Source organism: Mercurialis annua, linkage group LG7 (genome assembly GCF_937616625.2).
Source record: "Mercurialis annua linkage group LG7, ddMerAnnu1.2, whole genome shotgun sequence".
Lineage (NCBI taxonomy): Eukaryota > Viridiplantae > Streptophyta > Magnoliopsida > Malpighiales > Euphorbiaceae > Mercurialis > Mercurialis annua.
This window is the reverse complement of record NC_065576.1, coordinates 38951403-38978281: the sequence shown is the minus strand read 5'-3', so window position 1 is coordinate 38978281 and position 26879 is coordinate 38951403. Positions and strand designations below refer to the sequence as shown.

General features: G+C 32.8%; 2 protein-coding genes across 2 annotated transcripts; both read left to right on the top strand.

Moving 5' to 3' along the window:
• The first annotated feature begins 2719 nt into the window (after nt 1–2719).
• Nucleotides 2720–3928, top strand: LOC126657157 (uncharacterized). Its single transcript, XM_050351800.1, has 2 exons — nt 2720–3669; nt 3754–3928. The coding sequence occupies exons 1-2, from the start codon at nt 2720–2722 to the stop codon at nt 3926–3928; spliced, it is 1125 nt and encodes a 374-aa protein (XP_050207757.1).
• A 20811-nt stretch (nt 3929–24739) lies between these two features.
• LOC126656594 (uncharacterized) lies at nt 24740–25250 on the top strand. The gene is made up of 2 exons (XM_050351190.2): nt 24740–25097; nt 25187–25250. Exons 1-2 carry the CDS (start codon nt 24770–24772, stop codon nt 25201–25203), a joined length of 345 nt encoding a protein of 114 aa, XP_050207147.1. The 5' UTR covers nt 24740–24769; the 3' UTR covers nt 25204–25250.
• Nucleotides 25251–26879: the final 1629 nt, after the last annotated feature.

The window sequence follows — 26879 nt, the reverse complement described above, 5'->3', positions numbered from 1 at the left end:
CAAAATTATAATTTTAGCGTAATTGATTAGATAAACTCTAATTCTTAATTATGATTCATTTTAAACCCTTATTTGTTAGGGACCCATAAAAAATTAGGGGTGTGCATCGGTCGGTTCGGTTCCGTTTGAAATGTTCAAAAACCGAATAGAACCGAATTATTTTTTTGAAAAACCGAACCGAACCGAAATTTTTGGATAACCGAACCGAACCGAATATTTCGGTTCGGTTAAAAAATTCGGTTTTGACCTGCTGATATTCATAGATTAAGAGAACTGATAACATTCATAAAACCTGCTCTTTTTTCACAATTAAAACTGCATTTTTATAAACATACACCTTCAAACTACCAAATCCATATACAATAAAACAAATTCAGAAATACTTCAAAGTACAAATGCAGAAATACAAATTCAACAATTTCTAATAGAAATTTCAGAATCAAATCTTCAAAATAGCAATTCTACATCTTCAAAGCAACAGCTACAAATTTCACAGCCTCACACATCATCTGAAATTTCAAAAATAGAAATGCAAATTCAGAAACAGAAATATAATTCTAAAAACAAAAATATTTAACCAGCAGATGAGTAGCAGAAAATGAAAACCATAAAAAGCAGAAAAAATAGCAAAACAAAAACAGAATAAGGGAAAATTAGCAAAATGAAATACAAATAATATAGGTTAGATGAAAAAAAAAGTGTAAAAAATTAATACAAGTCTTAAATTATTTTCAATAAAAAAAAATGAGATGGAAGAGGGATTGACGATTATGAATCCAAATAAAAAAAATTAAATAAAAATCGTACCTTAAAATTGTCTTTCAGATTAGGGATTGACAAAAATTATTATCAATTAAGGGGCTTAATTGCGCCGCTGGCCATCATGGAATAGGAAGAAAAATTGAATGAGAAGCAGGTAGATTTGTGAGATAGGGAAGAAAAATGAATGGGAAGCATGCAGTTGTGGCCTGTGTGAGGAACTGAAAATGGAAATTAGATATTAAGACTATGGCGGCTGTGTTATGTGAGTGAGAGAGGAAAAATGACATTAGATTTTAGGGTTTGTGTTGGACTAAAGTCAACGAGTGAGAGTAAATTACTCAAACGACTACGTTTCACTTAAGGGATAAAATTAGTTATATTAAAATTTCGGAAATTCGGTTTTTTTGGACGGTTTTTCAGTCAAACCGAAATATCCATTTTTTTTATTTAAACCGAACCGAACCAAAAAAACCAAAAAACCGAACCGAATTTTCAAAATCGGTTCTGTTCGAAAATTCGGTTTCGGTCGGTTTTTGCACACCCCTATAAAAGATCATGAAAATTCAACGTCAACTATGACAGCAGGTGATCATCTCCTTAGATATATAATGATCATCAAAATTCAATATCCAAATTATTGCTCAAGAACTCATTATACTTCACCAACTCAGGCTTAACTCGGTTAACAACATCCTATCCCATCTCCTCTAATTCATCAACACAAGTCTCCTTATCAGTCATAGCAGCACTAATATGTCTGAATATTTAACGCTTTCTCCATAGCCAATGAAGAAACAGTTTACTTTACTCAAGGCGTCATCAAACAAACTGAGACAGTTATTAATGGAAGCTTACGATCCAATTTAAGAGTCTTGAAAAAGGAAGACATCTTTGAGATTTCTTGAACTAGGGGAGGAGGAGAATCTTGAAAATGGATTATGTGTCGTTTTTGATTGGGATTGTTGAGAGATGATATGGCGGTGAAACATGAGGTTGGATAGTTAGTTATATATGTTGCAGACGGCTTTGAGTGACTCAGTTGACTTGGGTGGGGAGTCAAACTCGGGTCAGTATTGGATTTGTGAATCGAAAATTAAGGTGGCGAGACATGCAGCAACAATTAGAGTTAAGGTGAGGATGAGTATTATTTGGAGGTCGTGTAATTCTGAAAATCTGATTTTTGGTTTTAAGATTGGAATCTACTACTTTGTCGTAACCTTTAATTAAGGATCTTAATGGATTCCATGGTTATGGTGTTTTGGGTTGATGATGTTAAATTGTTGCAGAGGATAATGGAGAAGAAATGGGTGTTGCCCAAATTTATTGATTCGTCCAATTCTTTGAGATTACGTACATTTAAAAATCCAAAGTAAATTAAGAAACTAGGTAAGATTGAAAGTAAATTAAGGACCAGAAGATATAAGACTTTGTAAACTAATTTGATTTTATACTTGTTATGATGTTAACATTTAAAAATATAATGAGTTAATTGATAATAATTAATACATGATCAAAATTAAGTGATAATTTAATTAAGTTAGTTTTGTATGATATTTGTTAGTATTCTGTTTTAAACAGAAACTGTTAGTTAGTTAGGCATATAACGGCTAGTATAGCTGTTATGTTATACAGCTGTAAATAGTTGACATATGTCACTATATAAATCATGTAACAGTTGCTTTTACATTTAATGAAAATTTCTCAGCTTTCTTCAATCTCTCTCTGTGCTTTCTGATATGGTATCAGAGCTCTAATCTTACTCAAGAACACGCAATCAAAATAATAATCAAATCCGCTGCTACTTACATTGATTCAAGATCAGTTCTTCTTCTTCTTTTCCTTTATTTCAATTGAAATACAATAAGTTCATCTTCTGTTATCTAAAGATCAGATTAATGTTCTTCATCTTCATCTAATTTCTTCATTTCTTGATTTCTAAATAACCCTAAAATTTCAAATGGCTCATTCAGAGTTTGAAAATCCTTCCAGTCATTTCTACTTACATCCAAATGAAAACCCTTCATTGGTGTTAGTTTCTCCAGTATTGAGTGATAAGAATTACCATTCTTGCGCAAGATCCATGAGAATGTGTTTGCTTTCAAAGAATAAGCTGAAATTTGTTGATGGTACTATACCGATTCTATCAAAAACAGATCCAATTTACCCTGTTTGGGAGAGATGTAATACAATGGTGCTTTCTTGGATTCTTCGTTCTTTATCATCTTCTATTGCTCAGAGTTTACTTTGGATTGATTCAGCATTAGAGGTATGGAAAGATTTGTTTGATAGATTTTCTCAAGGAAATGCTGTTAGAATGTCAGATTTACAAGAAGAAATGTATGCTTTTAAACAAAATTCCTTATCAGTTACAGATTATTTTACACACTTAAAGATTTTGTGGGATGAGTATTCAAATCTAAGAGTAGTTCTAGTTTGTTGTTGTAATCCTCAATGTAATTGTGATGAACTTAAGGTTGTTAAGGATCAGCAAGATGTTGATTACATAATTCGTTTTCTGAAGGGTTTAACTGAGTCATATGCTACAGTTAGAACTCAAGTGTTAATGAAAGAACCAATGCCTAAGATCAATAAGGTATTCCCAATGGTTTTACAGCATGAAAGACAGATGGGATTGGATGATTTAGGTAGTCAAATTGTTGAACCTGCATTTTTTGCAACTCATGCAAATTCTTTTTATCAAAAGAAATATCCTAATACTTCTTATGGTAATAAAAAATTTGGAAGACCATCTTTCAATAATTCAGGAGGTTTTAGAACTCAAGGAACACAAGGAGGACAAAGAAGGTTTTATAATTCATCTGGCAATGATAAGCCAATCTGTACTTTTTATGGAAATTCAGGTCATACTATAGAGATATGTTTCAAGAAACATGGATATCCACCTGGGTTTAAGCCAAAGCCTATACCACAGTCTTATGTCAATCAAGTTTGAGAGTTTTTGCATGATAATGATCAAGAATGTTACTATAGTGATCAAGATCAGATGTATCAAACTGGATATACTGATCAAGAACAGATGTATCAAATTTCAAACAATGAAAAAGGTAAAGGAGGGCAAATGGTTGAATCAAAAGAGGAAATACCAATGATGACTCAGGATCAATATAAACAACTCATGGCTATGTTACAGCAAAATGCTACATGAAATTCTCCAAAGATCAATACTATCTCTACAAACTTCACATCTGCTTCAGCAGACTCTGGTATGCATTTTTCTGCTTGTGCTTATAATCAGAAATCTAAACAAAATGTCTGGATTATTGATTCTGGAGCAACAGATCATATTGTTTGTTCTCTAGAATCATTTACAAGTTATAAACCTGTTTTGAATGTGCATGTGACTTTGCCAAATTCACAAAAGGTTGCTGTTACACATATAGGCACAGTTATGTTTAGTTCACAACTTGTGTTATATGATGTGCTTTTTGTCCCAAATTTCTGTTTTAATCTAATCTCAACTAGTAGATTGGATGCACATTATTCTTATTGTTTGATTCTCTATAGAAATATTTGTATAATACAGGATCATGTCAATTGGAAGATGATTGGATTAGCTAGAAAGACTCAAGGACTTTATCAACTTGATAAAACACAATTTGTAGATACTATTAGTTCTAGTTCTGGTTCTGTTGTTTGTTCTGTAAACAAAGATTTTTTGTGGCATAATAGACTAGGACATTTAGCAAATTCCAGATTAAAATGTTTACAATCTACAAATTCATTAATAAAGCTTCCAGTTGACTCACATTGTAAAGTTTGTCATTTAGCAAAGCAAAAGAGAATTACATTTCCATTAAGTACTTCTGTAGTAGATAAATGTTTTGATCTTGTTCATATAGATATTTGGGGACCATCTAGAGTAATTTCTATATATGGACACAGATATTTTTTGACTTTGGTAGATGATAAAAGTAGGTTTACATGGATTTATTTGTTAAAAGCAAAGTCTGAAGCAAGAATGTTAATTCAAAATTTTTGTTCATATGTAGAGACACAATTTTCAGTTAGAATTAAATGCATTAGGTCTGATAATGGGCAAGAATTTAACATGCCAAATTTTTATGAAACAAGAGGCATAATACATCAGACAACTTGTGTTTATACTCCAGAACAAAATTCTGTGGTAGAAAGGAAACATCAGCATGTGTTAAATGTTGCTAGGGCTTTAAAGTTTCAGTCATCTTTACCATTAGTTTTTTGGTCAGATTGTATATCTCATGCAACTTTTTTGATCAATAGGGTTCCATCTCCTGTTATAGATAACAAAACACCTTATGAAGTTTTATTTAAAGTTTTTCCAGATTTTGAAAATTTAAAGGTGTTTTGATGTTTGGCTTATGCATCTACATTAGCACATACTAGACATAAGTTTACTCCTAGAGCTACTGAATGTGTTTTTTTAGGATATCCAACTAATACTAAAGGTTACAGGTTATATAATATTCAAACTAAGCAAATTTTTATTTCAAGAGATGTTAGATTTTATGAAACTTTGTTTCCTTATCAGGATTTATCTAGCTTAACTCAGTCAAGAAGTTCTATAATGGTTTTGCCTAATCATATTGATAATTTTAATGTGGAATATGATATGCCTGTGAATGTTCCAAATGTTAATGTGGATTGTGATATGCCTGTGAATATTCCAAATGTTAATATAGATCATGATGTGCCTGTGAATGTTCCTAATGTTAATGAGTTGGTAGAAACTGTTCTTAATGTTCCTACTGATGTGGTAAGAAATGTAGTAAATCCTATTAGAAGGTCAACTAGACAAACAGTTCAGCCTAATCATTTGAAAGATTATGTGTGTAATGCAGTTAAGCTTAGAACAACTCCTCATATAATTTCCAAGGTTTTTTCCTTAAATAACTTAAACTCTGCACATAGGGTTTTTGCTGTGAATTCTGAAAAAACAGTAGAGCCAAAAACATATAATCAGGCTATTAAAGATTCTTGTTGGCAACAAGCAATGACAAAAGAATTAGATACCTTAGAACAGAATAATACATGGGTTATTACATACTTGCCTGTAGGAAAAACACCAATTGGTTGTAAATGGGTGTTTAAAGTCAAATATAACAGTGATGGTACTATAGAAAGATATAAGGCAAGGTTAGTAGCAAAGGGTTATACCCAGCAAAATGGAGTGGATTACACAGACACCTTCTCACCAGTTGCAAAGATGACAACAATCAGAGTTTTGTTAGCTGTAGCAGCTGCACAAAACTGGATTTTACAGCAGCTTGACATCAACAATGCTTTCCTACATGGAGATCTACATGAGGAAGTATACATGGAAATACCACAAGGTTTGTCCTGTTCCAAGTCTAATCAAGTTTGTAAACTGACAAAATCTTTATATGGATTGAAACAGGCTAGTAGACAATGGAACAAAAAGTTGACAGATGCATTATTATCTCAAGGATATACTCAAGCTACTTCAGACTGTTCTTTGTTCGTTAAGAAGCAGGATAAATCATTTACAGCACTATTAGTGTATGTAGATGATGTTATAATAGCAGGCAATGATGAAGCACAAATACAGTATATAAAGAGTTATCTTGATACAACTTTCAAGATAAAGGATTTGGGATCATTAAAAAATTTTCTGGGATTAGAAATAGCTAGATCACAGAAAGGGATAAATGTCTGTCAAAGAAAATACACAATGGATTTATTACAAGAAACAAGTTACATAGGCTCTAAGCCAACTACTACTCCTATGACAGCATTAACAAGATTGCTGAAAGAAGATGGTTCTGCTCTTTATCCAGATGTTACAGCATATAGGAGGTTAGTAGGGAAGCTAATCTATTTACGCAGCACTAGACCAGACATCTCTTTCCCTGTGCAGCAGCTTTCTCAGTTCTTAGACTGCCCAACTGAAGATCATTATGCTGCCATTTCCAGAATATTAAGATACCTCAAGAAAGCTCCAGGACAAGGTTTATTTTTTACTGCAAACAATAAACTCATATTGCAGGCATTTTCTGATTCTGACTGGGCAACATGCACAGACACAAGGAGATCAATATCAGGTTTCTGTGTATTTCTTGGAGAAGCATTAGTATCCTGGAAAACAAAAAAGCAGGTCACAGTCTCAAAATCAAGTGCTGAAGCAGAGTATAGAGCCTTGACTAACACTACATGTGAAATACAGTGGTTAGCATACCTTCTGGATGATTTACAGATTGAAAAATCAACTCCAGCCAAAGTCTATTGTGACAACCAATCTACTTGCCATATAGCACACAATCCTATCTTCCATGAAAGGACTAAACACATTGACATAGACTGTCACATAGTAAGGCAAAAGCTTCAGTCTGGACTTATTCATTTGTTTCCTGTTTCTGGTGATCAACAGAATGCAGACTTTTTCACAAAGCCATTACCACCTTCTTCTTTTCAGAATCTGCTTTCCAAGATGGGTATACATGACATATATGAGGGGGGTAATACAGGATCAAAATTAAGTGATAATTAATTAAGTTAGTTTTGTATGATATTTGTTAGTATTCTGTTTTAAACAGAAACTGTTAGTTAGTTAGGCATATAACGGCTAGTAGAGCTGTTATGTTATACAGCTGTAAATAGTTGACATATGTCATTATATAAATCATGTAACTGTTGCTTTTACATTTAATGAAAATTTCTCAGCTTTTTTCAATCTCTCTCTGTGCTTTCTGATAATAATGTCCAGTTTATAACTTGAAATCACCGGTCAAAATTTTGAAGTGGTATAGAAGTTTGAGTGGTAGAGTAGAACTAGCCAATAAAATAATACCATTGATCAAATTTGTTTATATGCTCAAAAAGTGGACACCACATGATTACTTTGACTTTAAAAGACGTATAATTGCAAATGTTAGATGTCTAATACTCCATATAAGTGCATCATGACTAATGCTGAAGTATAAAGGCTTAATTACTTAAAAACCACCCACCTTATACTTTTTTTTCGTTTATACCCTGACCTAGGAAAAAATTCATTTATACCCTGACGTATGTATTTATGTTTCACCTCTACCCGAAACACTAAATTAACCTCTTTTCATTAAGAAAAAAGTTTAAAATAGTTCTTCATTTTTAACCTATGCTAATTAGAGATTAATTAGAAATGAATTTTTCTCTAAGTGAAGGACTATTTTAAACTTTTTTTTAAATGAAAAGAGGTTAATTTAGTGCCTCGGGGTAGGGGTGAAACATAAACACATACGTCAGGGTATAAATGAACTTTTTCCTAAGTCAGGGTATAAACGAAAAAAAAGTTCAAGTTGGGTGGTTTTTAAGTAATTAAGCCAAGTATAAAAGATAGTAAGTGATGTTTAAAACGTATATATGTCAAAAGCCCTATTAATTGTAGGCCCACATGGGCTTTTGGTCCATTTCATTCCGAAGAATATAACTCACAAAAATAATATTGTTATAAATTTGATGATAATATAGATAATATTTATGGAATAAATTAGTTAGGTAATTAAAGAGCACTAATAATAATACAATAAAGAGCAAATATTTGAGAGAATTAAACTTTTATTATGACTATTTTTACTTGTGAAATTTACATGGAGTGGAACCTATTTATAGGCAATTTCACCCACCATGTAATTAATGTATTTACATGCATGTCAAATATGGAGGGTTGAATTTTTTATCCAAATTAGATAGGTAACTTTGAAATTTGTCATCCATAATTTTCACATGCTATTCATAACACTCCCCTTGGATGACAAAATGTGTATTTCTAAATTACGCTATATCTTACTGGCTCATTAAAAACCTCACTAAAGAAAAATCCAATGGATGTCAACACCCCCTCATTGCAACATAGATAAACCTTCACGTATTTCGCTGATGACGCATTCCAATATTATGAACATGTTTTCTAAATATTGCTGTAGGGAGTGTCTTGGTGAAGAGATCAGATGAATTGTCATTTGATTGAACATACTGGATGTCAATTTCTTAATTCTTTATGAGTTCTTGAGTGTATGAAAAGAATCTTGGAGGTATATGTTTGGTTCTATCACTCTTGATGTACCCTTCCTTGATTTGTGCTATACATGCAACATTATCTTCATATAAGACAGTTGGACTTTTATGGGTTGGAAGACCACAAGATTTTTGAATGTGTTGTGTTATTGACCTGAGCCACACACATTCCTTACTTGCTTCATGTAATGCAATAAGTTCAGCATGATTTGAGGAAGTGGCTACAATTGTTTGTTTTTGTGATCGCGAAGAAATTGAAGTACATCCACTTGTAAAACATATCCAGTTTGAGACATAACCTTATGAGGATCAGACAAATAACCTGCATTTGCATAACCAATCAATTCTAATTTTGAATCGTTAGAATAAAATAAACCAAGATCAGTGCTTCCACGAAAATAACGAAATATATGTTTGATTCTGTTCCAGTGTCTTTTCATAGGAGCTCTGCTAATAAATTTACCGAAAAGGATATGTCAGGAAGAGTGCAATTAGCAAGATACATAAGTGCTCCGATTGCACTGAGATATGGTATTTCAGGACCAAGAATATCATCACTTTATTCACAAGGAAAAAATGGATCAGTTTCAACATTTAGCGATCGAACAACCATAGGATTACTTAAAGGATTTGTTTTATCCATACCAAAACGTCTTAAGATCTTTTCTATATAATTTGACCGATGCACTAATACGTCATTGTGCATATGCTCAATTTGTAAACCAAAAGAATATTTGGTTTTTTCAAGATCATTCATTTCAAATTCTTCCTTTAAGTGCACACTTGCTTCATTGATCTCACTGTTTGTTCCAATAATATTTAAATCGTCAACATAGACAGCTATAATCACAAATCCGGATGTTAGTTTCTTAATAAAAACACATGGGCAAATAAGGTTATTCACATAGCCTTTATTTATCAAATAATCGCTTAAATGATTACACCACATGCACCCTGATTGTTTTAACCCATGCAAAGATCTTTGTAATTTGATTGAATACATTTCTTTGGATTTTCTATTTAATGCCTCAGGCATTTTAAATCCTTCAGGGACCTTAATGTAAATATCGCTATCTAGCGATCCATACAAGTATGCTGTTACAACATCCATGAGACGCATTTCTAATTTCTCAGAAACTATAAGACTGATTAAATATCAAAATGCAATTGCATCCATGACAGGAGAATACGTTTCATCATAATCAATTCCAGGTCTTTGAGAAAAGCCTTGAGCAACAAGTCTAGCTTTATATCTTGTGATTTCATTTTTCTCATTTCGTTTTCGTATGAAGACCCATTTGTAACCTACCGGGTTCACATATTTAGGTGTGAGGACAACAAGTCCAAACACACTTCTCTTGTTAAGAGAATCTTATTCATCTTGCACATCATCTTTCCATTTATCCCAATCATGTCTATTTTGACATTCAATGACCGATCTAGGTTCGGGATCCTCATTTTCATTTATGATATCACATGTAACAACGTAAGAGAAATTTCATCAATATTTTCCATTGTGTCTCATTTCCACACAATCTTTGTATTATTGTAATTAATTGAGATTTTTTTGTTATTCTCATTTGTGTCCTCTTCTAGGTAATGCCTTGGTTAATCTCATTCGTATCCTCTTCTGGAGCATTTTCTATGTCTTGTGTTTCTTCTGGAACACTTTTCTCTTCGTTGGCATGATCGAGATTTTTGCTCCCTTTCTTTTTTGAGGATTTTTGTTCTTTAAACCGATCGGTCTTCCACGCTTCAGGCGTGTCTTTGATTCATGAGCGATTTTATTTTCAGAATTCTCTTTTGGAATTTCAACTATAGCAGGAGCATTAGCTGCTGGTATATATGACTTAGTCACCCACCATGTAATTAATGCATTTACATGCATGTCAAATATGGAGGGTTGAATTTTTTTACCCAAATTAGAAAGGTAACTTTGGAATTTGTCATCCATAATTTTCACATACTATTCATAACACTCCCCTTGGATGAAAATTTGTGTATTTCTAAATTACGCTATATCGTACTGCCTCATTAAAAACCTTACTAAAGAAAAATCCAATGGGATAAAAACTTTAGTTAGGGAAAAAGAGTGCAGTGCGTAATTTCTCCCCCTCATTGCAACATAGATAATCCTTCATGTATTTCGCAGATGGCGCATTCCAATATTATGAACATGTTTTCTAAATATTGTTGTTGGGAGTGCCTTGGTGAAGAGATCAGATGAATTGTCATTTGATTGAACATACTGAATGTCAATTTCTTGATTCTTTATGAGTTCTTGAGTGTATGAAAAGAATCTTGGAGGTATATGTTTGGTTTTGTCACTCTTGACGTACCCTTCCTTGATTTGTGCTATACATGCAACATTATCTTCATATAAAATAGTTGGACTTTTATGGGTTGGAAGACCACAAATTATTTGAATGTGTTACGTTATTGATCTGAGCCACACACATTCCTTACTTGCTTCATGTAATGCAATAAATTCATCATGATTTGAGGAAGTGGCTACAATTGTTTATTTTTATGATCGCCAAGAAATTGCGATACCTGTACTTGTAAATACATATCCAGTTTGAGACCTAACCTTATGAGGATCAGACAAATAATCTGCATCTGCATAACCAATCAATTCTAATTTTGAATCGTTAGAATAAAATAAAGGCCTAATTACTTAAAAACATCACACCTTAATTTTTTTTCTTTTATACCCCGACCTAGAAAAAGTTTTAGTTGTACCCTATTTTGGATTTTTCATTTTCACCTCTACCCCGAAATACTAAATTGATATTTTTCCATCTGACAAAAGGTTAAAATAGCCCTTCATTATTAGTTTATATTCGAATTAAACGTTAATGTTATTAATTATACAAAAACACCATCTTCTTTAAAAAAATCAACTAATAATAATAATTTAATTTGTATTAATTATTAATAATTTTTTTAAAAGCAAAAACTGTAAAAAAATTAATAATTACGTAAACAAAATATATTATACTTACGTAAACAAACTCTAAACCAAAAAAATCACAACTATCGTCGCCCATATTTTTCTTGACACCGAGACTTCTCCAACCACCATCATCATCACACAACCCTCTCTTCTTAACCATCAAATCCAAAAAGAAGTTCTTCCCTGTGCATAAATGACATTCACATAAACAACATTCTTCCTCCTAGCGTTCTCAGTAAAGTCATAACATCTCTAATCAACTTCCGTCGCTACTACCATCATTTTCCGTCTTTCCCACCGCCCTCATCCGCAGCCAGCCACCAACGACAACCAAAAACCTTTATAATTTAAACATATTACATTTACTTTCAAACTTTAGATCGGCGGTTTTAACATTTGTTATAGATTTGAACAAGAAATTGGTGTATGTAGCAAAGGTGGCGGCAGGATGATAAGTTGCAGCGACAACCATGGTGTCATGGTATGGCTGAAACACCAACAGTTTCAGTTAAAACCATCATTTCCACCTTTAACCATTCTACATCTATACCTCGAGTTACTTCTGTTTTAATTCATGATCTGTTCTTTCCTTCCAAGGAAGAAGAAGAGATCCTCCTCCACAAAAATCAATTTTTTTTTAATTTTAATGACAGGTTCTTAAACCGAAGAAGTATGGTGGTAGATCGGAGTTTTTTTAAATAATTTTATTTTTTTAATAAATGTTTTAAAAATAATTAATCATTAGGACTTATTTAAATATTTTTAAAGTTGAAGGATTTATTTGTACTTTTCCAAAGAAAAAACATGGTATAACCCTTCTATTTGTTGTTATTAACATTTTTAACCTTAAATTATTTAAAATGTCAATTGTACCCTTAGTGGGGGTAGAGGTGAAAACGAAAAATCTGAAATAGGGTACAATTAAATTTTTTCCTAGGTCGGAGTATAAACGAAAAAAAAAGTTCAAGGTGGGGTGTTTTTAAGTAATTAGGCCTAAAATAAACCAAGATCAATGCTTCCACGAAGATAACAAAATATATGTTTACTTCCGTTCCAGTGTCTTTTCGTAGGAGCTGAACTGAATCCTGCTAATAAATTTACCGAAAAGGATATGTCAGGACGAGTGCAATTAGCAAGATACATAAGTGCTCCGATTGCACTGAGATATGGTACTTCAGGACCAAGAATATCTTCATTTTCTTCACGAGGACGAAATGGATCAGTTTCAACAATTAATGATCGAACAACCATAGGAATACTTAAAGGATTTGCTTTATCCATACCAAAACGTTTTAAGTATTTTCTATATAATTTGACTGATGCACTGATACACCATTGTGCATATGTTCAATTTATAAACCAAGACAATATTTGGTTTTTCCAAGATCTTTCATTTCAAATTCTTCCTTTAAGTACACTTGCTTCATTGATCTCACTGTCTGTTCCAATAATATTTAAATCGTCAACATAGACAGCTATAATCACAAATTCGGATGTTTTTTTCTTAATAAAAACACATGGGCAAATAAGGTTATTCACATAGCCTTTATTTATCAAATAATCGCTTAAACGATTCTCATGCACCCTGATTGTTTTAACCCATACAAAGATCTTTGTAATTTGATTGAATACATTTCTTTGGGTTTTCTATTTAATGCTTCAGACATTTTAAATCCTTCAGGGACCTTAATGTAAATATTGCTATCTAGCGATCCATACAAGTACGTTGTTACAACATCCATGAGACGCATTTCTAATTTCTCAGAAACTGCAAGACTGATTAAATATCAAAATGTAATTGCATCCATGACAGGAGAATACGTTTCATCATAATCAATTTCAGGTCTTTGAGAAAATCCTTGAGCAATAAGTCTAGCTTTATATCTTGTGATTTCATTTTTCTCATTTCGTTTTCGTATGAAGACCCATTTGTAACCTACCGGGTTCACATCTTTAGGTGTGAAGACAACAGGTCCAAACACACTTCTCTTGATAAGTGAATCTAATTCAGCTTGCACTGCGTCTTTCTATTTATCCCAATCATGTCTATTTTTACATTCAATGACCGATCTCGGTTCGGGATCCTCATTTTCATTTATTATATCACATGCAACAGCGTAAGAGAAAATTTCATCAATATTTTCCATTGTGTCTCATTTCCACACAATCTTTGTATTATTGTAATTAATTGAGATTTTTTTGTTATTCTCATTTGTGTCCTCTTCTGGGGTAATGCCTTGGTTAATCTCATTCGTATCCTCTTCTGTGGCATTTTCTTTGTCTTGTGTTTTTTCTGGAACACTTTTCTCTTTGTTGGCATGATCGAGATTTTCTGCTCCCTTTCTTTTTCGAGGATTTTTGTTCTTTGAACCGATCGGTCTTCCACGCTTCAGGCGTGTTTTTGATTCATGAGCGACTTTATTTTCAGAATTCTCTTTTGGAATTTCAACTCTAGCAGGAGCATTAGCTGCTGGTGTATATGACTTAGTCACTCTTTTCGTATCTGTAAATGCATCAGGCAATTGATTTGAAATAACTTGAAAATGCACAATCTTTTGAACTTCTGTTTCGTATTGTTTTGTGCAAGGATCAAGATGCAATAATGAAGGTTCACACCATGCAATGTTTTTATTTGACTGTTTATTTTCTCCCCCTAGTGGTGGGAATTCCTCTTCATTAAAATGACAATCAGCAAAACGTGCTGTAAAAACATCACATGTTGAAGGTTCAAGATACCTGATTATGGATGCGGACACATAACCAATGTATATTCCCAACCTTCTTTGAGGACCCATTTTTATGCGTTGTGGTGGTGCAATTGGCACGTATACAGCACAACCAAAAACCCTAAGATTAGCAATATTTGTTTCTTGACCAAATGCTAATTGTAATGGGGAGTATTTGTGATATGCAATAGGTTTAACTCGAATTAATTAGGGGTGTGCATGGATCTTGGAGATCTCCAAACCCGGACCGAAAACCGAACCAAAAATATCCAGAACCGAAAAATATTCGTCGACCATTGACTTTCCCCGAACCGAACCGAATCAAAAATTTAATTGGTACGGTTCTAGATCTTAGGTAAATCTCCGTACCGAGAACCGTACCGAATCGTTCCGAACCGAAGAACCGAATCTATAACCGAAGAACCGATAGTTTATATATAAATTTAATTTATTACATTCATATTATATTATTATTAATAAATTCTGAAAATTAATTTATAATTATAAAAGATATATGGTAAAATTATTCTATCTATATACATTATCATTATTCATTTATATGTAAATGAAATTATATGTTTTAATTGTATCATCTAATGTTAATTGTTTATTCCAATTAAAGTTATATAATTATTAAATTCTAATAAATTAATCAATAAAATATAAAATAAGTTATTTGTATATTTATATTTATAACTCTTTCTATTTTGGCCAAACTAGATAGTTTTGGCCTTAATAAAAAATATCAGTTTATTGAAATAAATTGCAATACACTCTCTAATAATTAATATACATACTGAATAGAAAATTTATTATTCATTAAAATTATTAATTTATTAAATTTATGAAGTAAAATTATAAAAAGTATAAAAGTATTACATTTCATAAAATTTATATTTATGGATATAACATCAATATTATATTATAATCATGAAATAGGGATTAAGTGGAACAACATTGACTGGGTGATAGAGCCGTGGCCTTGAGAAATGATTTGATTCATACGAACTTCCTGATTTAAATATTTTTGAATAGCTATAAATAAAGAAGAGCTACAGTCGAAAAATAATTAAATACACTAAACAATCACTAAAATGTATTCATTTATTTGTATTGTTCTCCCGCCAATTTTGTTGGGTTTTATGGGTTCATAACGCAGCGGAATTTCAAAAATTTATCTAAAAACCCAAACCAAGATCCATGTAATTCGAATTAACAGAATAATTACTTACTTGTATATCGAATTCAACAGCAATGTAGGAAGGAAGGAGGTGGTTCACTTTGGTGATACCTGGCCTCGGATCAGAAACGCCTCCAAAAGAATGCGTCCTCTACGAGTATCCACACGAACAGACCTTAGCCAAAACTAGTGCTTGTGTGCTAGCACTATTGCTTCACAAGCAATTTCGAATTTTAGTGATTTAGTGAATAATGAATTTCGTGATTCTCAAACCAACTGCTTAATGAGTATTTATAGTGATAAATAACACTAGGGTTTGAGGCAAATTCGAATTTCAATCTCATTGCAATTCTACAAGTTTATGTTTATCAAAAACTCTTTTTTGATAATTATCCATATATATATTAATTACTATATTTATTATTTTCCAAAAAATAATAAATTAAGGAAAACACTTATCCTTAAATTTCGAATTAATATATATATTTATTAATATATATATATATTACGAATTATATATATATATAAATAATTAATCACTTAATCACATTGGGCTTGTACAACCCATAACTGTTTTGGGCCTGTTCTTAGTGTGCGACCCTGTAGGTTCATATAACGTTGGCAGTAGGCTCGAAATCCCTATTTCAGCCCACAAGTCATAAGTGGCCTCTAGCAAGACATTATGACTACCCAAGTTATATGAATATCGATAATCCGATTTAACCATTTACAATAATATTTTAATCCCTTTGTCTCTCGATATCCAGATTGAATATAAGGCATAGTTATGTCATCCTTATAACATTCAATCATTAGTTTCTTGACTCTAAGTAGACTGAAAATGATAACTTCTTATCAATTAGCATGGCCATGCATTTTCTTCAGTCTATCTTCTTCAAGGGGCCCATAGATATCTTACTCAAATAAATGAGGGACAAATTCCTTCTCAGTCACTCACATTTCTCACATAGTTACTTTCATATCCAATGACAATCTATTCCATTATCTTGTTAAAGATAATGTAAGACTGTATCAAAATATGAAATAGCTATGTAGAAATCCATGATGATTTCTAGGTCAAAGGATTATACTAATAGAACTGTAATGAGAATTACTTATGACAGTGATCTATGTAGTATTCTCACAGTGGGTCATCCGGTGCCTTATTTCTCAAATAGCACCTATGATTTGACTTAATATCTCATATACATGATTAGTAAAACATAATCATCAGTCAACATCATACTAGTCTCAATGTTGTATTAAGACCAGGGATAGATGGTATATAATTCTTTTATTAAACCTAAGGGTTCTACTATCAAGTCACATACTTGATGACCTTAGAAAGAATTAACCATTCAAGTATTTTAATCATTAATATAAAATGATAAAAACTGCCAATCAATAAATAATAAAATGATAAAGTCAAAACATGGTCAAACATGATTGACCTAGTGCATATCACTAACAAATTTGACAAAAAAAATCTTTATTTTAACATCATAATAAAATAAATATAAATAAAATTTTAGCATATGTATATAATCAGTGAGTAATAAATTAATTTATTCACTATATATATATTCTATTAAAAAAATCTCTAATAACGACCAATACTTTTATAGAATATATTTTAAATTTTATTACTTACTAAATAATAAAATTATTAATTATCTAATATGTGACTTCTTTTTAAGGCTAATAATCACCCACAGCCCCTAACTTTAGGGGTACCTTACGACAAACCCCCTGATAAAAAAAAAAACGATCAGTAAACCCCCTAATCTTTTGTGACGGCGCTCGCTAAACCCCTTTTGGACGAAAATATCCCTGACGCTGTTTTTTTTCTCAACTGACTTTCTTTTAAAAAAAAATAAATAAATAGTGGCGCCACGTCAGCTGCCACATCACCAAACTATCCTAAAAAATTAAAACACCTAAAATACCTCTAAAACACCCAACCCAATCAAATCTAACCCAATGACATTCAACCAAACCACTTCACCCTAACCGCCACCACCACCCCACCGCTCTCCGGCCACCACCACCGACCGCCGCCATGGACGAAATTTTTTTCCGGCCGGTCTATTTTTCGTGGAAGAACAGATCCGGTCTGTTCTTCCACGAAGAACAGACCCAGATGGGTCTGTTCTTCGTGGAAGAACAGCCCCGATGTTCTTCCACGATGACCGGGAAATTTTCCGGTCCGGCGGTGGTTGCGGTGGTTGGGTGGTGTTGGCGGTTGGGTTGGTTAATTAAATGGTTTAAAATGGGTTGATTTGTTTAATTTTTGTCTTTTCTAAATTAAATTAGGTAATTTTAGATGTTTAGAGTTTTTAAGGTATTTTGCTGACGTGGCAGCTGACGTGGCGCCATCAGTTTTTTTTATAAAGAATAACAGTTGACTGAAAAAGACGGCGCCAGGGGTATTTTCGTCATATTTGGGGCTTAGGGGGTTTAGCGAGTGCCGTCACAAAGATCAGGGGGTTTACTGATCGTTTTTTTATCAGGGGGTTTGTCGTAAGGTACCCCTAAAGTCAGGGGCCGTGGGTGATTATTAGCCTCTTTTTAATAATTTAAAAAGTTTGAATTTTATTGGTTTGTACAAATGTGTTTCTATTTTGAAAATACTCTTTTATTCAAAGACGAAGTATTTGCTCGTTAGGATTGTATTTTAACAAAACCATTGTACGTCTTTTTCACTCAGTGTAAGCATTTGAACTAAGAAAAGATATAGAAGTATATAAGTTCGTATCTTGGTTATATTTTTTAAAGTTTTTATTTTTTTTAAATATTTTTTTTTGATATTTTATAAAATCAATAACAGTAGAATAAATTTGTAGGTACAAAACTAAAAAAAAGGTATGAAGAGCTAAAATTATATGATAAAAATGTTTGATCTCATGTTATAAATAAAAAAAACCGTGGTTCTAGAGATATCCGTACCGAACCGTTAGAACCGAATTCCCGTACCGAACCGTACCAAAAAATAAAATCTCTGAACCGAACCGAACCGATTTATGGTACGGTTCCGGAGATGTCATTTTAGAGATCCCCGGCTTTTGGTACGGTTCTAGAGATTTAGCAATCCCAGGATTCCCCCGAACCGTGCACACCCCTAGAATTAATGATGCATCATGTAATATAGCATGTACCCATATAGATATAGGTAGTTTAGTTCTCATCATTAATGGTCTAGAAATAAGATGAAGACGCTTAATTAGAGACTCAGCTAAATCATTTTAGGTATGTACGTGTGCAACGGGATGCTCAACTGTGATTCCAACAGACATGCAATAATCATTAAATGTTTGAGATGTGAATTCACCAGCATTATCAAGTCTTACCCTTTTAATTGTATAGTCAGGGAATTGAACATGCAATTTAATGATTTGGGAAAGAAATCTTGCAAATGCAACATTACGAGTTGATAATAAAAAAACATGTGACCATCTGCTAGATGCGTCAATCAATACCATAAAGTATCTGAATGGTCCGCATGGTGGGTGAATTGGCCTACATATATCACATTGAATTCATCCGAGAAATAAAGGCGATTCATTTTCAATTTTAGCCAGTGAAGGTCTCACAATTAATTTTCCAATAGAACAAGCTGTACATGGCATATTACTTGGGGAATTTTTTCACCTTTTAGTGGATGTCCTTGTGCACTGTCAATTATTCTTCGCATCATTATTGATCCTGGATGAGCCAATCTTTCATGCCATAGTATTGAAGCATCGCAATACTTTTTCTTTTAAGCCATATGTGACTCGACCACATTTATATATGTATAATATAGACCAGAAGAAAATGTGGGTAATTTTCAATTACATGTTTCTTACCTGAAACATCTGTTGCAATATGAAGATATTCCATATTATCATAATTTTCTGTTTCAATATAAAATTTATTCAGACGAATATCTTTAAAACTTAACAAGTTTCTTTGAGACTTGGGAGAAAATAATGCTTCATTAGTGGTAAGTATAGTTCCCCCTTGTATAGAATAGTAGCTCTCCCGGAGCCTTTAATTAATTTTACCTTACCAGATACTGTACTGACATTTGCCTGATATCTTTTAAGATTTGAAAAATATTTTTGGTGTTTGTGTATAGTGTGGGTTGTCGCACTATCCACAAGACATATGTCTTCATTACTGAACTTGGACGAAACAACATGCTGAGAATCCATATGCTTCTTAATTCAAATAAAGAAAAATTCATTATAATAAATTATAGAATAACACAACAATACATAAGTAAATAATAAAAACATTACAATACATGCTGTATTAGTTTTTATTATTATTGTTCTCAAGAAAATCAGAAACATCTAAATGTATCATGTCTACAGAGTCATTATGCATTAGAATGTGGTCAAAATCATCATCAGAAACAAAATTTGTTTATATATTCTTTCTACTTTTATTAACGGAAGCTTGGTAAAGCTCAACAAGATGTTTGGGCCTACGAGAGGTACGCGACCAATGCCCAGTCATGCCACATCGATAACATTTACTATCGACATTTTCACTTGATGTTTGTATTGTCCAATGTTCATGTTCTCTTGTTTCTCCTCCTTCTTATCACAATTCTGGTGGCGATTCTTATGCTAAAGGAGTTATTATAACCGACATGGTTATAATTATTTACACCTCGACCATAACCATGACTACAACCACGACCATGATGATCTATATGCGCTCGCATTTACTTCAGGAAATAAAACAGAACCAGTGGGTCGTGCCGCATGATTTTTCTTTAACAACTCGTTATTCTGCTCAGCCACTAGAAGGCAAGAAATTAGCTTTGAATATTTCTTAAAGCCTTTCTCACGATACTGCTGCTGGAGTACCACATTAGATGCATGAAAAGTGGAGACTGTTTTTTTTCTAATAAATCTTCATCAATAATTGTTTCTCCATACAGTTTTAGCTTTGAGCTGATTCAGAATATTGCAGAATTGTATTCACTAACACTTTTAAAATCCTGCAATCTTAAATACATCCATTCATAACGAGCTTTTGGAAGAATTATAGTCTTCTGGTGGTCGAAGCGTTCTTTTAAACTTTTCCAGAGAACAAGTGGATTATCTATTTTTGTCATAAAAAACCCTAAAATAGTTACTGCCCCGAAATTACTCTTTGCCTAGATGAGCTTGAAACACTTTGATTGTGTGTTTTTTGGATTCCTTGTTCAATTTTATGCGGTTTTGACTACTTTTGCATGAAAATTCGGAGTTAAAACGAGCGAGAACGAAGAAAAACAAAAATCCTAAAACTGCTGCTGATGAACCGCCGCCACAACAAACCGGTGGCGCCGCCATGCCATCCTGCCAGCACTGGCACTTCAAGTTGGTGTTGTGCTCCTCCTTCGCCAGCTCTCCATATTCGCTCCCAGATCCTTCCAAACGCGATCCAAACTTCAAAACGTGTTTTCGGGCTCATTAGGACTCCAAATTAGGTCTAGTTTGTGTTAGTGATATGCACTAGGTCAATCATGTTTGACCATGTTTTGACTTTATCATTTTTATTATTTATTGATTGGCAGTTTTTATTATTTTATATTAATGATTAAAATACTTGAATGGTTAATTCTTTCTAAGGTCATCAAGTATGTGATTGATAGTAGAACCCTTAGGTTTAATAAAAGAATTATATACCATCTATCCCTAGTCTTAATACAACATTGAGACTAGTATGATGTTGACTGATGATTATGTTTTACTAATCATGTATATGAGATATTAAGTCAAATCATAGGTGCTATTTGAGAAATAAGGCACTGGATGACCCACTGTGAGAATACTATATAGATCACTGTCATAAGTAATTCTCATTACAGTTCTATTATTATAATCCTTTGACCTTGAAATCATCATGGATTTCTACATAGCTATTTCATATTTTAATACAGTCTTACATTATCTTTAACAGGATAATGGAATAGATTGTCATTGGATATGAAAGTAACTATGTGAGAAATGTGAGTGACTGAGAAGAAATTTGTCCCTCATTTATTTGAGTAAGATATCTATGGGCCCCTTGAAGAAGATAGACTGAAGAAAATGCATGGCCATGCTAATTGATAAGAAGTTATCATTTTCAGTCTACTTAGAGTCAAGAAACTAATGATTGAATATTATAAGGATGACATAACTATGCCTTATATTCATTCTAGATATCCAGAGACAAAGGGATTAAAATATTATTGTAAATGGTTAAATCGGATTATCGATATTCATATAACTTGGGTAGTCATAATGTCTTGCTAGAGACCACTTATGACTTGTGGGCTGAAATAGGGATTTCGAGCCTACTGCCAACGTTATATGAACCTACAGGGTCGCACACTAAGGACAGGCCCAAAACAGTTATGGGTTGTACAAGCCCAATGTGATTAAGTGATTAATTATATATATATATATATATATATATATTTATAATTCGTAATATATATATTAATAAATATATATTAATTCGAAATTTAAGGATAAGTGTTTTCCTTAATTTATTATTTTTGGAAGATAATAAATATAGTAATTAATATATATGGATAATTATCATAAAGGAGTTTTTGATAAACATAAACTTGTAGAATTGCAATGAGATTGAAATTCGAATTTGTCTCAAACCCTAGTGTTGTTTATCACTATAAATACACATTAAGCAATTGGTTTGAGAATCACGAAATTCATTATTCACTAAATCACTAAAATTCGAAATTGCTTGTGAAGCAATAGTGCTAGCACACAAGCACTAGTTTTGGCTAAGGTCTGTTCGTGTGGATACTCGTAGAGGACGCGTTCTTTTGGAGGCGTTTCTGATCCGAGGCCAGGTATCACCAAAGTGAACCACCTCCTTCCTTCCTACATTGCTGTTGAATTCGACATACAAGTAAGTAATTATTCTGTTAATTCGAATTACATGGATCTTGGTTTGGGTTTTTAGATAAATTTTTGAAATTCCGCTGCGTTATGAACCTATAAAACCCAACAGTGGTATCGGAGCTGCTTGTAATTTGATTAATTAGATTCTGAGTATATATGTGATATATGCTTATTGTATGTTCTGTTTTGAAAAAGGGGTTTATTTTCGAAATTGTTTTGAAGGAATTATAATTCGTTGTAATTATACATAAAACGTTTATGTGATTAATTGTATAAAAAACAGTATGAAGAATTAATTTGATTAATCGTTTAATGTGATTAAAACTTCGAATATACTGTTCTAAATTAATATTACGTTTTAATTTGATTAAAGGTTTCGTAGTATTAATGGTCATAGGAATTGATAAGAAAAGGGGAAACTGAATATAAAACTGTTTTTGAATAAGGATTAGTAAACTGTTTATGAAACTGTTTTAATTCTATTAGGAAAACTGTTTTTGAATAGGATTAGTAAACTGTTTGTGAAACTGGTTTTAATTCTATTAGTAATTCTGTTTTGAATAGGATTAGTAAACTGTTTGTGAAACTGTTTTGATTCTATTAGTAATTCTGTTTTAAATAGGATTAGTAAACTGTTTGTGAAACTGTTTTAATTCTATTGATAAAACTGTGTTTAATTATGTTATGAACATAATTTATAAAACTGTATTTAATTCTGCTATGAGCCGAATTAATGAAACTGTTGTTATTTAAGTGTTAAATAAATTATTTCTGAACAGTTTTTAAGATGCAGTAATTAGGGTTTTGGAGTTATTTTAATCTTTTTTGAACATATTAAAATAAACCGTAATCAGTTAAGATTATTGATTTCGGATAAAGAAATTTTAATTCTGTTAAGAGTAATATGTGAGAAATTTTATTTCTGCCCCTTGGACCCCGCTTGGGGCGCTGCCCCCAGACCCCGCCAAGGGGCCGCGCCCCTTGGACCCCGCTGATACACCCCATTAAGGACCGTTATCCTTTTAAGCCGGCGTGTTTTTGTCATGTATTTTATTTTAATACTTTAATGATAAATTTTAAATCTGATTTAAATTATCATGAATAACATATTTATATGATTGTTGTTAAATATGATTTAAAATAGTAAAATAATATGTTTTTAATGTTTATCTTATTGGTTATATGCTTTGCATGATTATTTTACATGTGATAAGATAGGATAACTAAATAGGATAAATAACAAACCCTTATTTAATATTAAGTCTTCAATATACCTCCCATTGTAATAACACTTATCAAGACTTAGATTGCTATGTATAGGCTATGCCAAAGCATGATGTATAAAGTCATCTAAGTAAGATAAGTTGGATAAAAGTGATATCCATATGTTTGATTTGGTTAGACTTAACTAGGTTATCAAAATAGTTTTGAACCTAGGGTATAAGATAGAATATCAAGATTACATGTGATGTTAATATTCTATGTTCAAGAATTGCATGAGATGTAATTGGTAAAGTGTTACCTACCTAAATAAACCACACTTAAAGTGATAAGCCAAAGCTTACTTGAAGTAGGGTGAAATATGGATCTTGTCCCACTATTATTTTTCAATTGTTGAAATTAACATTAAGGGTTTTTATATGAATTATGGATATATGTTGTGGGAATTTTATTGTGCCTTTTATTAAATGCTACTTGTATATTTATTGTTGTAGAGATGGCTACAAACACTACACATACTTCATCAGTGCGATCAATCCTTGAGAAGGATAAGCTCAATGGCACTAACTTTCTGGACTGGTACAGAAAACTAAGAATTGTTCTTAGGCAAGAAAGAAAGGAATATATCCTTGATCAACCCCTCCCTGAGGAACCAGCTCCTGCTGCTACTAGAGCTCAAAGGGATGCTTATACGAAGCATCTCAATGACTCTACTGATGTCACTTGCATTATGCTTGGATGCATGGAGAATGAACTTCAAAAGCAAATGATGGAATTGGATGCGAACACCATGATTACTGATCTCATGGAAATGTTCCAAGAGAGAGCAAGAATTGAAAGGTTCAATACTATCAAGGATTTTCTTTCTTGCAAGTTGACTACTAGCGGCTCAGTTAGTCCTCATGTTTTGAAGATGAAGGGTCATCTTGAACATTTGGACAGGCTCGGTCTCCCAATTGCCCAAGAGTTGGCTACAGACACTATTCTCCAATCTTTGCCTGAGGCTTATGATGGTTTCATCATGAACTTCAATATGCATAATATGGAGAAGACCACCACAGAGTTGCATGGGATGCTTCAAACTGCTGAAAAGAACATCAAGAATGAGATTAAGGATGTTCTTATGGTCAACAAGGGAAAGGGTATGAAAAGGTCTGGTAAGGGCAAGGGAAAGGCTTTCAAGAAGTCTAAACCCAAGTCCAAGCCCAAGACCAAGGATGAACCCAAAGCAAAACCGCCAAAGGAAGGAACTTGCTTTTTCTGCAAGGATCCTGGACATTGGAAAAGGAATTGCAAGAAATATCTGGATGATCTGAAGAAGAACAAGGGTAGTGAGACTACCACTTCAGGTATTCATGTTATAGAAATTAATCTTTCTACTTCTGATTCATGGGTATTAGATACTGGATCTGGATCTCACATTTGTACTAATGTGCAGGGTCTCAAAAGGAGTAGAAGTTTGACAAAAGGCGAAGTGGACCTACGAGTTGGCAATGGAGCAAGAGTTGCTGCTTTAGCTGTAGGGACTTATGAGTTATCTTTGCCTAGTGGACTTATTTTATCTTTGAACAATTGTTATTATGTACCTACCATGTGTAGGAATATTATTTCTGTTTCTTGTTTGGACAAGGATGGTTTTGAATTTATTATTAGGAATAATAAATGCAGTATTTCGCATAATAACATTCTTTATGGATATGCTCCACGCAATAGTGGTCTTTATATTTTAAATGTTGAAGACACTAATGAAAAATCAATCTATAACATCAATGCTAAGAAGTTTAAGTCAAATGATTTAAACTCTACTTATCTCTGCCATTGTCGTTTAGGCCATATAAATGAGAAACGCATATCAAAACTTGAAAGAGATGGACTTTTGAATTCATTTGATTATGAATCATTTGAAACATGTGAATCTTGTCTAATGGGCAAAATGACAAAAACACCTTTTATTGGACAAGGTGAAAGAGCTAAAAACTTATTGGGCCTTATACATACAGATGTATGTGGTCCATTAAGTACAAATGCTAGAGGTGGATTTCAGTACTTCATTACTTTTACTGATGATCTCAGTAGATATGGTTATGTTTATCTGATGAAACATAAATCTGAATCTTTTGAAAAGTTCAAAATATTTAAGAATGAAGTACAAAATCAACTTGGTAAAAATATTAAAACACTAAGATCTGATCGAGGTGGTGAATATTTAAGCCAAGAATTTGTAGATCATCGAAGAGATTGTGGGATCGTTTCTCAATTGACTCCACCTGGAACACCACAATGGAATGGTGTGTCTGAACGGAGAAATCGAACTCTATTGGATATGGTTCGATCAATGATAAGTCAAACTGATCTTCCAATCTCATTTTGGGGTTATGCTTTAGAAACCGCTGCATTCATTTTGAATAGAGTTCCATCAAAGGCAGTTGAAAAGACACCATATGAGATATGGACTGGAAAAACTCCTAGTTTGTCTTTTCTTAAGATTTGGGGATGTCAAGCTTATGTGAAGCGACTAATTTCAGATAAATTAGCACCCAAATCTGACAAATGCCTTTTTGTAGGATATCCTAAAGAAACTAAAGGATATTACTTCTACAATGCTTATGAGAACAAAGTGTTTGTTGCTTGAAATGGTATCTTTTTGGAAAAAGAATTTATTTCCAAAGGAACCAGTGGGAGTACAGTACAACTTGAAGAAATTCAAGAACCACAAAATAGCATTGTACCAAGTTTGGAACCTCAAAAGAATCAACAAGCAATTGCTGAACCAGTACAAGTACCACAAGGCCAAAGGAGGTCTGATAGGACACGTCATAATCCTATGAGATATGGATTTCTCATTACTGAGAACAATGATATGATGATTGTGGATCAAGAAGAACCCACATCCTATCAAGAGGCCATAAATAGTCCTGACTCTGAAAAATGGCTCGAAGCCATGAGATCTGAAATGCAATCCATGTATGATAATCAAGTTTGGACCTTGATTGACCCAACGGATGGTGTAAAACCCATTGGGTGCAAATGGGTCTTCAAAATGAAGACTGACATGGATGGCAATGTGCATACCTATAAAGCAAGACTAGTTGCAAAAGGTTTCGGACAAATACATGGTATAGACTATGATG

Bases quoted from the DNA above. Each gene is read 5' to 3' on its own strand.
- LOC126657157 (XM_050351800.1), top strand. From the start codon at position 2,720: ATGGCTCATTCAGAGTTTGAAAATCCTTCCAGTCATTTCTACTTACAT. The intron at 3,670-3,753 runs GTTTAAGCCAAA...ATGTTACTATAG, and splicing joins AAACATGGATATCCACCTGG to TGATCAAGATCAGATGTATC.
- LOC126656594 (XM_050351190.2), top strand. From the start codon at position 24,770: ATGAACTTCAATATGCATAATATGGAGAAGACCACCACAGAGTTGCAT.